Source organism: Lingula anatina, chromosome 1 (assembly GCF_051362555.1).
Source record: "Lingula anatina isolate TDL-2025a chromosome 1, LinAna3.0, whole genome shotgun sequence".
In the NCBI taxonomy this organism is placed as follows: Eukaryota; Metazoa; Brachiopoda; class Lingulata; order Lingulida; family Lingulidae; genus Lingula; species Lingula anatina.
This window is the reverse complement of record NC_141767.1, coordinates 53186698-53200221: the sequence shown is the minus strand read 5'-3', so window position 1 is coordinate 53200221 and position 13524 is coordinate 53186698. Positions and strand designations below refer to the sequence as shown.

The following is a 13524-nucleotide window of genomic DNA, read 5'->3' as shown; positions in this document are numbered from 1 at the left end:
TTTTTCTCCTGTAACCAAGAGAAGCATACTCAAGAATGGGTTTGCACAGGTCTTCAACACCACTAAAAATATGTTCATTATTAGTGCTGTCATATATTTCTAGGAAATGGAATCCTCAATTTCAAAGAATTTTTTTATTTTACACTTTATTTCCATTTTACTGCAAAAATAATTTTAGATAGACAGTGTGAGAACTAAAGGTCACTCTTTTTTGTGAGACAAAACTTGAAAACAAGAAAGTAATTCATCATCACTAAATGGGCATTAATATGGGGTCTATCAAGACCAATTTGATAAATACTGGAATGCTTGTTTATTTGAGGGTTGAAAAGTGGGTGAATAACCTTAACCTGCTAGGTGTCCTTGGAACTAGTTAATGAGAGTAATTACCCATTGATCAATCACTGAATGAAACTGGCACTGTCTTTTTTCCAAGGCCTTCTACTGGCTGAATATTAGATATATTCTAAGTTGATAGTAATGCAAAAATCTTCTTTCCAAAGTTGTGCAGAATTGTGCATTGCTAATAATATTTAGACTATGCAGCTATGGTAAGATTGCAGTATGCTGTTGAGAAAATGCTTTCTAAAGATGTACTGTGCATGTATCTCAACCTTTCTAGAAAGGCAAAATCCTTATTTGACTGAAGCCAGATTTATTTGTTTATTATAATGATCAAATGTAGTTTTGGTCTGTAATGTTTAGAATAGACCTGGTAAAAACTGTTTTGAAAAAATTCATGTTAATGGCAGAGGTTGGTCTGAAATAAAGAAACCTTTTTTTTTTTTTTTTTCTTTTTTTGAAGTGTACATTACATCTTGATTTAATGTTAATCATATGGCTTAGCACAAACAACAGGTATTTGAAAATGGAAAACCTGGTTGCAAAATTTGGTTGTGTTGACTGTTATAACAACAAGGCAATATTCTAAACTAACTTTGTTGGAGATAGGTTTCACATGTCAACATGTACGTCTAACTGAAAGCAATCCCCTTAAATTTCGATCTGGATATAAAACTCCCTTTTCACCATTGTGTTGAAAAGCTTTTTATGGAAACTAATGAAAACTTAACCTTGACAGTGGAATTTGAATCTCACATCAGAAAAGGTAGTCTGACTTTTCATGGCATTGTAATTTAATTTCATGCTCTGATAAGCAGTACCTCATTTCTAACCAATGAAAGTGCAAAAATTAAAATTTCATATTAAAAACGTGAGCTTAAAATAGATGTTTTCATCTCAACAGCACACGAATTGCTAAAAATAGACTCACATCTTGGAGATCTGAGAACGAGGGAGAATATTGATTCAAATACAGAGCTATGTATGACTAAGCTCTCTTCTGCACAGCATTCTTAATTGAGAACCAGAGAGAATAGCCATTTGTTTTGTTTGTGGTTGCCTAGTTCAAAATCCAACAATAATCCCCAACTGCCAAAATTCAGCTATCTGGCAAGGTCTTTCGCTAGTTTTAGCAATGGTGGACTGTATGATATTGAGTAGGTTGCCCTGCATCCATGTGCCTGATAATGCTGTTTACACTTCTCCAGTTTAAGATGGTTGCCATGGCTTACATATTTACACATCTAAGACAGTGATCCTTAAAAACCTGTGGGCGTTTTAATCTTTCCCTCTCCAACCAAGGTTAGTCATGGACCGCTTCCACAACATGCTTTCCAGTTGTGCTATTTATGAATTGAGCTCACTTGTGTGGCACTCCGCTTTCAAGACAGATATACAAGAAGTCCTTTTAATATATCTCCCCCAATATTGTGTCGTTTAATAACAGAACAAGTTAAACTTTCAGACTTCAAAGACATATGCCAACACGATTTCTGTGAGTTTTAGATTTTTAATTTCTGTTCATTATATACAGATGTTATAATTAATGACATGAGATGCTATTTACAAATGATGACATAAGATTTAACTTGACATTCTCACTTGCATAAAATGATTTTGGCAAGGACGAAAAAAAAAAGCCTCTACTAATAAGAAAATGCCATGTGACATGGGGATACACATTTCTCATTTGAATGTTTCAAGTTATATCTCAATGTATACAATGTTTTGCAACTACATAACAAAAAACCTCCAGAATTTTTTTTTCAATTTAAGTTAATAAACATACTAAAATTTTAGCAAAACTTAATACTTTGTTCAAAAATAAGAATAAAATGGACTTTGTTATGACAAAGATCTACATTATCGCTTTCATCCAATTACCTATGTAGATACTTTCGTCCATTTTCACCAAGATTGGAATAAAACTGTTCTACCTGAATGACTTAATCAAACGATAAGTTACCATAAATATAATTATGTACACACATGCTAATAAATACATTTACAAACAAATGAGATCAAATTGGACTGGGTACAAAGCAAGTCCTTTATAAATAAATAAAAAAATGAGACAGCCAGTTCTTTGGTCCATCCAGATAAATCTCATGTTCTTTGCTAAATCCATCTTCCACTCACCATATAAATAAATCCCCAGTCTGACATCCATGCCGTTTTAAATAACCAAAATAGCACAAAAACAACTTGTGCTGAAACACTTAACAATGTGATGATGATGACAATGATGATGAAAACAACACCTTGTGTTCCCCCTTTCTCTCATATTGTATTATGGATAACAATCACATTGAGGAATGGCAGATCTTTATGCTACACACACTTGTATAGAGCATCAGATCTGAAATGTTCTTGTAAATTCCTCTGCAGTGGGCAAGATCTTCCCATCACAGAATCAGACTTCTACTCCTGTAGGTAGACTGAACTTGGGGAGTAGCACCACAACTGAACACATTTGAATACGGACTCTTCCTAAGGTCCGATTTCTGATATATATATATATATCCATGTGGCAGTCTTTGGTTGCCCTCGAGATATCTTAATCCTCCACTGCACTGACTTGTAAGACAGCCCTGCCAAGAATTTTACATTCATTTAAGTCTTTGAACACCTGGCTGGCCTGAGTGATTGGGTAAGTGGCATAAGTAGGTGGAGTAACCTGAAAGAATACCATTGAAAATTATTATGCAAGCTGTAAATATAACCAAATTAATATATAATTTTTTACTCAAAGACATTTCTGTAGTTTTCTTCATCGTGAATTCAATCAAAATTCTAATCCAAATAAATAACTGAGTATCATTTACTCAGTTATTTACAGCTTAAAAGTAAGAATAGATGAGAACATTTCACATTACAATATTCAAGATAATAAATAATTTATTTCCAATGAAGTAGACCCACCTTCTGTGCAGTGAGTAGTTCCACAAGCTGTCTAAGCTGGTTAACAGTACCAGAGTGAAGACCAACAATGCTCTGCTGGTTCTGTGCTAGTGTGTTCAAGCAAATGCTGATTTCAAACTGACAGTTGCCACCAACAATCACCACTCCTTCCTAAAATAGAACAAATTATTCATCACTATTTTTCAGTATTCTCATTTTTAATTATGGCACTAGCCTTGTGTCATAATTGGCTATTGTATAAATGCCCATTCTTCACTTCTCGTAACTATTTTTGAAACTATAATCAATGTCACTATAAAATATAATTCAAGATGAGTAAATATAAATGAATTTAAAAAAAACTTTATCTAAGGAAAATAGCAGAATATCTCTTACCCTATTAAGGACCTGCAGCGTCCTGCTAAATGTTCTAGGTGAGCTGACGTAATCGATGACAAGGTCTACGCCACCACGACACACATCCAGTGTCCTTTCAATTAAGTACTGCTCATGGTCTGCATCATTCCAGTGAATGACATCGTAACAACCATGATCCTGAGCCAGGAGTAATTTGTCAATCTGGAACAAACATTAAAAATCATAAATATATGTGCAACCTATCTGTTGAATTTTTATTTTCCTTACCAACATATATATGATGACAAATTGGTACATTAACCATAATTACATTTTCATTCTTTTTTGTAAAGTCTATTACATACTAGTTTATACAAACATAAAAACAAAAAGAATAACAAAATACAAATTAAACTTACACTTGTGTCTGCTACTGTGATGTGAACTCTGTTGCAGTCTCCACTGATTAAAGCTTTGGCCAGTTTAATTGTCCACAACCCCAAACCACCAGCACCAACTATTAGGATATTGACACAATCTGAAGAGAAGAGAAAAATTCATGTTACTATACAAATCTTTGATCAAAAGCTAAAGAAGATTTCTAGTTTTCTAGCATATTTTGTACATACATTTTTGCATGAATAAAATCACTGCAAGTTTAAACTTCTTTCATTCCTCTCAAAATTATATGAATATTAATACTGGTTTTAACAGCATCCTATCACACTACCAAATCAAACTTACTTCTATTCTGCAGCATGTATTCCACAATGGGTTTAGCTCTCATAACTGCGTTGTAGGCTGTGAGGCCGCCACAGGGAAGCATGGCTGCCACTTCCATGGGAAATTCTGGTGGGATCACAATCAAATTATTCACATCCTTCACAGTGATATAATCGGAGTATGTGTTGGTGTAATGGTGCTCCTCTGGGAAAACTATGACTCTGTCGCCAATGTTTAGATTTGCGTTGGGAACAGATGGACAGACACCATGAATGATTCCAGCCACTTCAAAGCCTGAATAAATATAAAAGTTGTATAAATTTGATAGCTCATTAAAGAATGAAAGCTTGAGTGTATTCTCTATGATGAATAAAAATCGATAAATAAAATACAAGTGAAAATTTGCAAAGCTTCATTTGAATGATAAGCAGTATCTTCAAATGTTCCTTTAATATTAATCTTTGAGAAAGGGGCACTAGATAGAAAAATATATGCAAATTCCTACTTTTCATTGATTTATATCTCCACTGACCAAACTGCGCAATATTTCCCTATTTCTAGTTTGCTATTTACTTTCTAACAATGCGGTTTCAAACCGAAGGAGTAAATCTCAAACAAACAATGGAAGGTTCTTTATGTGGTTCCATTTATATTTAGCAACTGGCAGAGTCTGTACACATCAGCTCAAGTACACTTTCAACCTTTTGACCTTGCATAAATTAGCCAACTAAGCAGCCAATCAGCAGAGAGCATACAGGTAACTTCACAGAGCAGATATCGATTTTTCTCTTTTCTGACCTACTAAATAACTCTTGGAAGCCCCGTTATCATGTGATGTGCAGATGCTCTGAGAATGCCAAGAGTCACACAGATTTGTTTTTAGGAATGATGTTAGTCTACTATGAAGGTTATGGATTTCACTAAATATCAATCCATTACAGAACTGACTAAATTCCAGTCAAAGACGCTATGTTAGTTATTATATCCATTAATAGAAAAGTTGATCTTGATCGATGGTTTTCAACACTATTTTTTCCCAGGAAAAAAAAAACTACGTTAAAATTTAATTCCAAATCTAATACATACCTGGGGTAAGATTTTTATGATGGCCAATCATGTGATCTTCTGTATAACAAGCACCAGCATAGCAAATCTGAAAAAAAAAAAAAAAAAAAAAAAAAGTAAATTAATTAAGTTTTTTTATATGGAAATAACTGATGTATATTTTTCCATCCTGAAAATGGAGAACCAAATTAGTCCCCCCTTACTTAGAGCTCTTATTCTCACATGGACTGCCATGTGATAGGGAACTGACCCAAATACAACTAAGTCCTCATGCTTTATTTTTCATGATTTAAGGACTTCAAGTAACCCTTCTCAAGTCATTCTTAAATAAATCCCTACAATTTTCACAAGGAAAGCCTTGCGAGGGCTTTCACCCTTGTTGAGGTTTTCACAAGGATCCTACTCTTACCATATGAAATTAGCTGCAGATGAGGTAAATATTTTGTAAATGTCCATTTTAAAACCAAAGAATCTATGCACTCCATGATTCTTACAGGTTACATTGAACTTTTACATACTTTCTTAATTTGCAAATAAAAAGCGAGGGACCCTTTAACACTTCAACACTTTTAGCTCCATTATACCACACAACATAGGCACAGATCATGTGATTCCTACATGTTCTTATTGATTTTTCTTGCATTTACTATAATTCACATTCTGGACTTGAACAAGCTTGGCAGATCAATTCAAATATGATGCTAAACTAACAATACAAAATAAAAAGAGATCCTGCAAACCCCAATGCATACTAGTAAATATCTCTCTGGATTACACTGTTTATGCATTTCTAGTATATTTACTGTCTGGGCAGTACCTTTGTCAGCAATAATATATTGGACATATTGGGAACTTTATACTGGTCAACATTAACGTCATAGTCAGGTGCTTTGGCATTATTTTCACAGTTGGACTGTTGCCCACTTGCTTAACAAAACATCGAACCTGAGGCCCTTGTTAAGCTGTACTAGTCTTGTGTCCCTTTATTCAGTTTAGCTCTTACGTAATGCAACTTGAAAATCCATACAGAACATTGCGAACTTAACTTTCTCAAACAGAACAGAAACAGAACTGCTGTAAATGTTACATTTCCATCTAATGTCAACGATACTTAATCATCTAATATTCAACAATAACTTCAGTCCGCCACATCAGGGAATTGTATAGTCTACAATATAATTCCCTGGTCACATCGAGATAAGATAATCCCATTGCTAAATAAATTTCATAATCTCTCTCTGGATACAATAGGCCAGATTAGCTAAATATATTCCACATACTTTTTCTGAAACTACATATTATGGTTATTAATGTTTTACTTATAAGTTATATGGCACTTGATGTTTGCAAATTGACACACCCTAGACTTTTCAGATTTGTATCAAAGCTATAGCATTTAACAGTTTTGCTGTAAGTATGTAGTCTAATTACCAAATGCCAAAGTCTATATTTTCTCAAATCTTTTTTTTATCCAAAAGTAACAAACAGCACATTTCAAAAGGCAGATTTGTCAGGTAAACCTATAGTACAAGCTTGATGCAGGATACCCTGACATTTCCATTTATCTCTTACCTCTACTTAACAAGAAACCCAAAAATGTACACTCTGACAAATGGAAGCAATGTGTATTTGATCTTCAGTGAAGTATAAAATTACTCTTACCTTCACAACAGCCCCACCAGGAGGAATAGATGGGATTTGTGTATCTGGGCAGTAATCAAACTTCTCCTCAATACTGCCACTTCTTAGACAAAACATGGCTGCTGACCGACTCATGTTGTTGGTATCAAATTTTGCAATCTGGAAAAAATATGTAGACCTTAACTTTCTTTCTTTAGATGTAAACCCACACTGTGCATACGAAGATTTTCAAAATTCAAGTAAAACAATGTGAATTCCCCTGGTTCCAGAGTTTTAATCAGCTCATTACCCTTCAAGAGCTTGGTGTTGCACTGACCAAAAGCAGCATACTACTATAATCCAGTTAACAGCTGCATGAGAGTCCAAAGTACAACTTACATGATATCCAAGGTTTGCGTTTAAAACTTCCATGCAATTTTCTTTTTAGAGTCCAATGTATGCAACAGTTCTTTCAACTTTGTATTATTTCTTTGTATTATTTGTTCAGGGCAAGTGTGGGTCCTTTATATATACTCTGTCAGCAGGTAGTAGACTCATAAACATGTTGTCATGTTACAAACATGCATTGCCTGCATGACCCAGTTTCAGCCAATGGCAGCTTCAGATAAACAAAGTACCTAACACACACCAGTGAAAAGTAATAATTCTATTTTTTTTCACATTTTTCAAGCAAGATTAGTGGAAAAAATGTTGCACTGAATTCTTACAAACTACAATACCGGTTCAGGTAATCTAATTGTTATACAATCTTATTTAACTGGATAAATTTTCCAAAACTTTGTTGGTTAACCCTCACCCTGTTCAATGTCACCTTGAGGAATTGCCAAGCAACTCACTTGATTGGCATTCTACTGCACAGCTGATAAGTCCTAGTATTTAGATTAATTCAGCATACATTAACACAATAACAAATTGTTGACATAAAATGTAGTCACGTAGTTCTACACTTTCTGACATCAAGGCCGAAAATAAATGGTCAAGATGTTTACTGTTGTCCAGACTTGTCCTAAATTGTTTCATCCTGTCTTTCATTCTGTTTTCATTTGTGGACATTTAATCATTACCTAGAGCATCGCACTTTAATTTAAAAATAAAAATATACCTAACTACCTCACCTTATATCAGCATACAGAAACAATATATATCAGACTATTTTCACATCCTTATCCAAGTTTTTGTATTGCTTTATGTACTTTTGTCGTATGTTCTTTCATTATTTTCTGAAGCACAAGCAATTTCATTTTTAAATATTTAGTATCAGCCTATTCTATATTGAGAATTTTCTGAAGCACAAGCAATTTCATTTTTAAATACTTTAGTATCAGCCTATTCTATATTGAGAATTACAACCTAAAACACTTGTAAAATGTATCTACTGGGAATTATGGATGAAATGATTTTTTCTTCTTCTCAATTAAATCTTTGGATAGTTTCCAGAATCTTTATTTATTAATTTATGTTCAAAATGTCTCAGAAATTTTAATATTAATAGAGCTCTTAAAATTGAAACATTTGCACTCCATTTTTTGAATAAATAAAATTCTAAACATACCTTGCTAATTATAATTATTTTTAAAGTGTATTTTTAAGATGAATATAATATTAAATTGACACAGCTAGCACTGCCACAATCTATGTTTATGGAACCTTGGGGCTGGAGGGTCCATACATTTATGTATTTATTATTATCATTGTCTTTGACTTTTGGGTAAGATATTTGTATTTTCAGAAATCTGCCATAATAATCTAAATATTTAATGTTTATCTCTGGTTCCTGTAAGTTTACTTACCTACATATTAACCTTACTTATCTCATTTAACTATTACATATGATGTATATATATTTTGTAATTTCAACTAAGGCTTGCTTTTTTCCCCAAATCTTCTAGAAAATTTACACCTTTTTTTTGTATAAAAATCCATAAAAGAAATCTGCTGCAGAAATTCCCCTACCATTAATACATTCAATGGGCATTCCCTGAACACGTGTACAGCTGCCTTAATTATTCAAAGACATCACCATAATCAATACTCGTTTTTCTTTTATGAGTCAAAAAACATCATGCCATTCAGGGCTGACAGACACCTTTCCACAAAATGATTAACATTATACACCCACATTTTTAAACAGATCACGAACTGTGCATGCCGATGATGCAATTCTTACTTGATTTGTACATAATATGCTCACCTATACAAAATTCCAGAAATGACCTACTTTCTTTTCTAATATAAGAAGCGAATAACTGTCAATCACATGGGCCTAGCATGATGTATGACTCAGAGGGGGAATTCTCTCTTTCAAGGTGATCTGACATATTTTAGAAAGGTGGTGCAATCTACGTCTTGGAAATATTTATAATAAATATAAAAATGTAAATCAAAATCTAATTTTCTGTGTAACAGTAGTCAATTTGATTTTCTTTATCATCCGTGTAACGTTTGACCAATTTTTCCAAAAAGCTTGTTTAATACATAATGTCATTAAATAATTTGATAATCGTATGTAACATTAAATTATCTATTCACATCAAACTTTATCTTGCAAGCGTGCCTTAACTTCCTTGCAGAAAATCAAATATGTCTGCAGTTAAACTTGCCAAACTATAATTGTCTGACATTTTATTTACCACAAATATTTTCAATACTCATGTATACATATAACATGTTATACAATTTTGTGTACCGACTGGACATTTAGTAAATGCCAGTACCAATTAAATGACAGACACATTCCTTACGTTACCAAATACAAATAGGGTGTCTTCTTTTTTTTTTCCTTTTTTTTAATTTAAGTTTTACTACTCCTGAGGGGAAACCAAATACTCAACTGTTTCCCTATGAATTATAACAGGTTCAAAGTCAGACGAATGTACTAGAACGGTTGAAGAAACAAATGTTAATCCCGCCTACTAAAATTCAAAAATACAAACCGCCGGGTTGAGGCAAAATATAATTTATGATATATTCTCGCATAACTTACTTGCATGAACGCACATATGTACACGTAAAACGTTTTTTTGACACTGACATTGATTTATATTCACTATTTCCCTCCAAATCAAAGAAGGTATTGAACTCACCAGTAATTTGTTTTGGGTTTGTCCACACGTCTTCTTTCGTTCGTTTACTTACTTCAACTGATGTTCGCAAATCGCTGATACACTGATCATACAAAATCAGCTGGCATTCACGTGTATCAAGAATGCCCGTGTCATGGTCATTGGAAATCGGTCACATTTAAGACTACTTAGAATTCACCGACACGAGACGCACGATCGACTCATTTTCAAATATGTCAATTACATTTATTTAATGATATAGGAAGAAGGGAATATTCGCATCTCTATATAATAAGCATGAAAAAATGCACTACACTCTTCAAACTAAAACATACACAGCTTTGCCAATCCAAATTTTATATGTATCAAGAACCTCGATTTCGAATATTGTTTGCTTGGAAATCATGGCGGAATGTTAAATTCGTGAACTTGTACCTTGATATACGCTAAGAATCAACCTGTAAAGATGCACTAATTACAGTAAAAATTGAGTTGAATCATGGTAAGAATAACAGAATTACTCGTTCGAAAACGTTCAGAGCACAACGAGGGAGAGATATACTCTTTGGAAGAATTATCTCTCCATCAGCAAGACATAGAGAAGATCGAAAATTTGGACAAGTGGTGTCGTGAATTGAAAATTTTGTATCTTCAAAGTAACCTCATACCAAAGATTGAAAATGTTGGGAGACTAAAAAAACTTGAGTATCTTAATCTTGCATTAAATAATGTCGAACGAGTGGAAAATTTGGAAGGATGCGAATCACTTCAAAAACTAGATCTAACAGTGAATTTTGTAGGAGAGTTGACAAGTATCGAGTGCCTGGTCGATTTGCCGCATTTCCGTGAACTATTCCTAACGGGCAATCCTTGCACAAACTATGATGGTTATAGAGACTATGTTATAGCTACACTGAAGAATTTGCAACAACTCGATGGGCAAGGAATTGAAAAATCTGAGAGAATCAAGGCAATCCAAGAATATAGTGAAATAAGAAATAAAATAATAAGACAGCAGAATGAGTATATGAAAAAGAGAGAAAAAGAAAGGGAAGAGGAATTGAAAAAGCAAGAGGGCAAGAATAAAGTAAAACAAGAGCATAAGCCAGGGTTTGATGGAAGATGGTACACGGATATCAACAATACATTGGATGTAAATGCTGAGACACAAATTAATGAAACCATAAATGATTCTCCAAAGAATGATGAGAAAAACAGAGAAGAGTTAGAGAAAGAGTTCTGGGAGGAAAAGGTACCTTTCACACCAGAATCAAGGATGCAGGTTCATGAACACCTCCAAGAGCTGAAAAAGCGTGATGAAAAGAAAGATGAAAGCAAACAGACCAAGCAACCAAGAAGACTCATGACAGACAATGGACAAATGCTAAATGTAAACGAAGCAAAAATTGACTTCTCACTCACTGATGATGAAGAGAACAATCAGTACGTTCTAGATGTAAGCACGTACAAATACTTAGACACCTCCCTACTTGATGTTGATGTTCAGCCAACTTATGTAAGGGTTACAATCAAGGGTAAAGTTCTACAACTTGTTCTTGAAGAGGAAGTTAAAGCTGACTCCAGTAAGGCACGGCGCTCTCAAACCACTGGACATCTTTTGATATCAATGCCTAAAGCTAAACATCTTATACAGGCAAGGAAAGTGTCCCCACCTAAACAAACCTTCAACAGTGAACCAAAGCATGATGGGCACAAAGATAACAAAATGAAAACTGTGGAGCTATTGGAAGTGGCACCAAATGGAAATCAAGAGATGGATTTTGGAAACATTGTTAAGGAAAAGACTGATGTAGTTAAGGCTCCCTTTGGAAGTAAAGTTTTCCAGAAACCAGTTGAAAGGCCGAACAGCGAGGACTTTGTAGATGACCCAGATGTTCCACCATTATTATGATTAATTTGGAATTTTTTTGATTGTTATCATGAAAAATGTAGGGGTTCAGTTTTAGCATTTAACAAAATGATGTCAGTGAAATGACCAGTCATCTGTAGTGTATAAAATTTTGCTTTTGTAGGTAATGGTGCAATTGGCCCTTGATAACATCTGACAGTTGGATGGATAAAATGTTGATATAGTGCACTTGATGCTTCAGAGATCCAAATTATTTAATCTTTATTTCAGTGGCATTTTGCACATCACTGTAGGTTGAAAATATTTTTCGTTATTGCTCAAATTTTTCTACTTCCTTTGACAATTTCCTAATGCAAAGAACTTTCATAATTAGAAATTTACATTTTACCATAATTTGCATTCCCAGCACTGCTGTTTACCAAGTGATGGACTTTACGTACCAAAATAAAAGAATGCCTGTAGTAGTATGTTCTGATAACTGTTTGAACATATTTAGTGTAACACCTTAAAAAAAAACACTATAAGCTATTAGTTAAATCAAAAATTTATTTCATGCAACCTAGTGAAATAACCCTATCCTATTATGTATTCTAATGCAAGCTTGGGCAGTATTAACAAAGAGAAAAAATAGTTTTATAGTCTGGCTCAGTCAGAATTTATATATGTACTATCTTGTTTGTTCATAGAAAATTAATAATGTATGTTTAAAAAGCCTTTTTATGCACTTGTTTTGGTCATAAGTCCTGTGTACATTTATTACTTTCTTTAAAATTTAGCAAGTATGTTGCATTTAGTTATACATTTTGTAAGTGTGGTGGCGGGGTCACTGAAATTTGGTATCCATCACTGATATTGCTTGAAACTTTAAGAAAATATTTTTACCACTTTCCAAACATTAAATTGAAATATCTTTTTTTTTCTATAAAATGCATTATCACCAATTAGTTAAGTCTGAAAAAATAAAACTGACTGCAAACAATCAACATTTAATTGAAGTGCACACACCCTCTCTTTTATATATCTAAATTTTAAGGTGTTAATACATTTTTTGTTTTTCTGTGGATTTTATGTATTTTTGATTTTACCAAAATGGTCATGCATTTATCAACAGTAATTAAAAGAACTTTCATATGAAACGATAGAATAGGCCCCCAACCAACGCTTTCATTAGGCCTATTCACTAGAAACCATAATTTTCTCTGTCCATCTGCCAAGGTTTAATTTTATTGCACTAGTATGTAGATAAAATTAACAGATCAGAGCCATTTGACAAATTTAGGCCATTTTACCAGTCTAAGATTCATAGACTGTTGTTGGGTTATTATAGTGTGCCACGGTTTGTGCATAACAGTCCCTCGTGCAAATCATGACCATATGAGTTTTTAAATGTCTGCCGACTCGTCAAGTACGCGGTTCACCTTCAATGTCCGTGAAACGGGAATGCATCACACGTGATCATTTACCAAAGCTAGGAGAACTGATGGTTTCCGCACAACGTGCTGCCTCTTTATTGAATTGACCATCTATTTTCAGACTGTGTTTAGAAAAAGCACACAGTGCATT

The 13524-nt window shown here is 33.7% G+C and overlaps 2 protein-coding genes across 3 annotated transcripts; one reads left to right on the top strand and one right to left on the bottom strand.

Annotated features, from left to right (window-relative positions):
* Positions 1-1832: 1832 nt before the first annotated feature.
* Positions 1833-10296, bottom strand: LOC106159667 (uncharacterized). 2 transcript variants are annotated; one of them, XM_013536022.3, is made up of 8 exons: positions 10113-10296; positions 7051-7188; positions 5410-5476; positions 4345-4617; positions 4020-4138; positions 3640-3822; positions 3265-3414; positions 1833-3019 (listed from the first exon to the last, which is right to left on the bottom strand). In XM_013536022.3, exons 2-8 carry the CDS (start codon positions 7162-7164, stop codon positions 2900-2902), a joined length of 1026 nt encoding a protein of 341 aa, XP_013391476.2. In that variant the 5' UTR covers positions 7165-7188; positions 10113-10296; the 3' UTR covers positions 1833-2899. The 2 variants fall into 2 exon arrangements, with proteins under 2 accessions (XP_013391476.2, XP_013391475.2); XM_013536021.3 differs by lacking the exon at positions 10113-10296 and adding an exon at positions 7408-7594.
* A 166-nt stretch (positions 10297-10462) lies between these two features.
* On the top strand, positions 10463-13024 carry LOC106159665 (dynein axonemal assembly factor 11). Its single transcript, XM_013536020.3, has one exon. The coding sequence runs from the start codon at positions 10591-10593 to the stop codon at positions 12001-12003; it is 1413 nt and encodes a 470-aa protein (XP_013391474.2). The 5' UTR covers positions 10463-10590; the 3' UTR covers positions 12004-13024.
* The last annotated feature ends 500 nt before the right edge of the window (positions 13025-13524 follow it).

What these genes read in the sequence shown, in the direction of transcription:
- LOC106159667 (XM_013536021.3), bottom strand. Translation starts at nt 7,440, where the DNA reads ATGGAAGTTTTAAACGCAAACCTTGGATATCAT. An exon ending in ACGCAAACCTTGGATATCAT is followed by an intron (nt 7,189 to 7,407) that starts GTAAGTTGTACT and finishes TATTTTTTCCAG; the next exon opens with ATTGCAAAATTTGATACCAA. An exon ending in AACTACTCACTGCACAGAAG is followed by an intron (nt 3,020 to 3,264) that starts GTGGGTCTACTT and finishes GTATTCTTTCAG; the next exon opens with GTTACTCCACCTACTTATGC.
- LOC106159665 (XM_013536020.3), top strand. Translation starts at nt 10,591, where the DNA reads ATGGTAAGAATAACAGAATTACTCGTTCGAAAACGTTCAGAGCACAAC.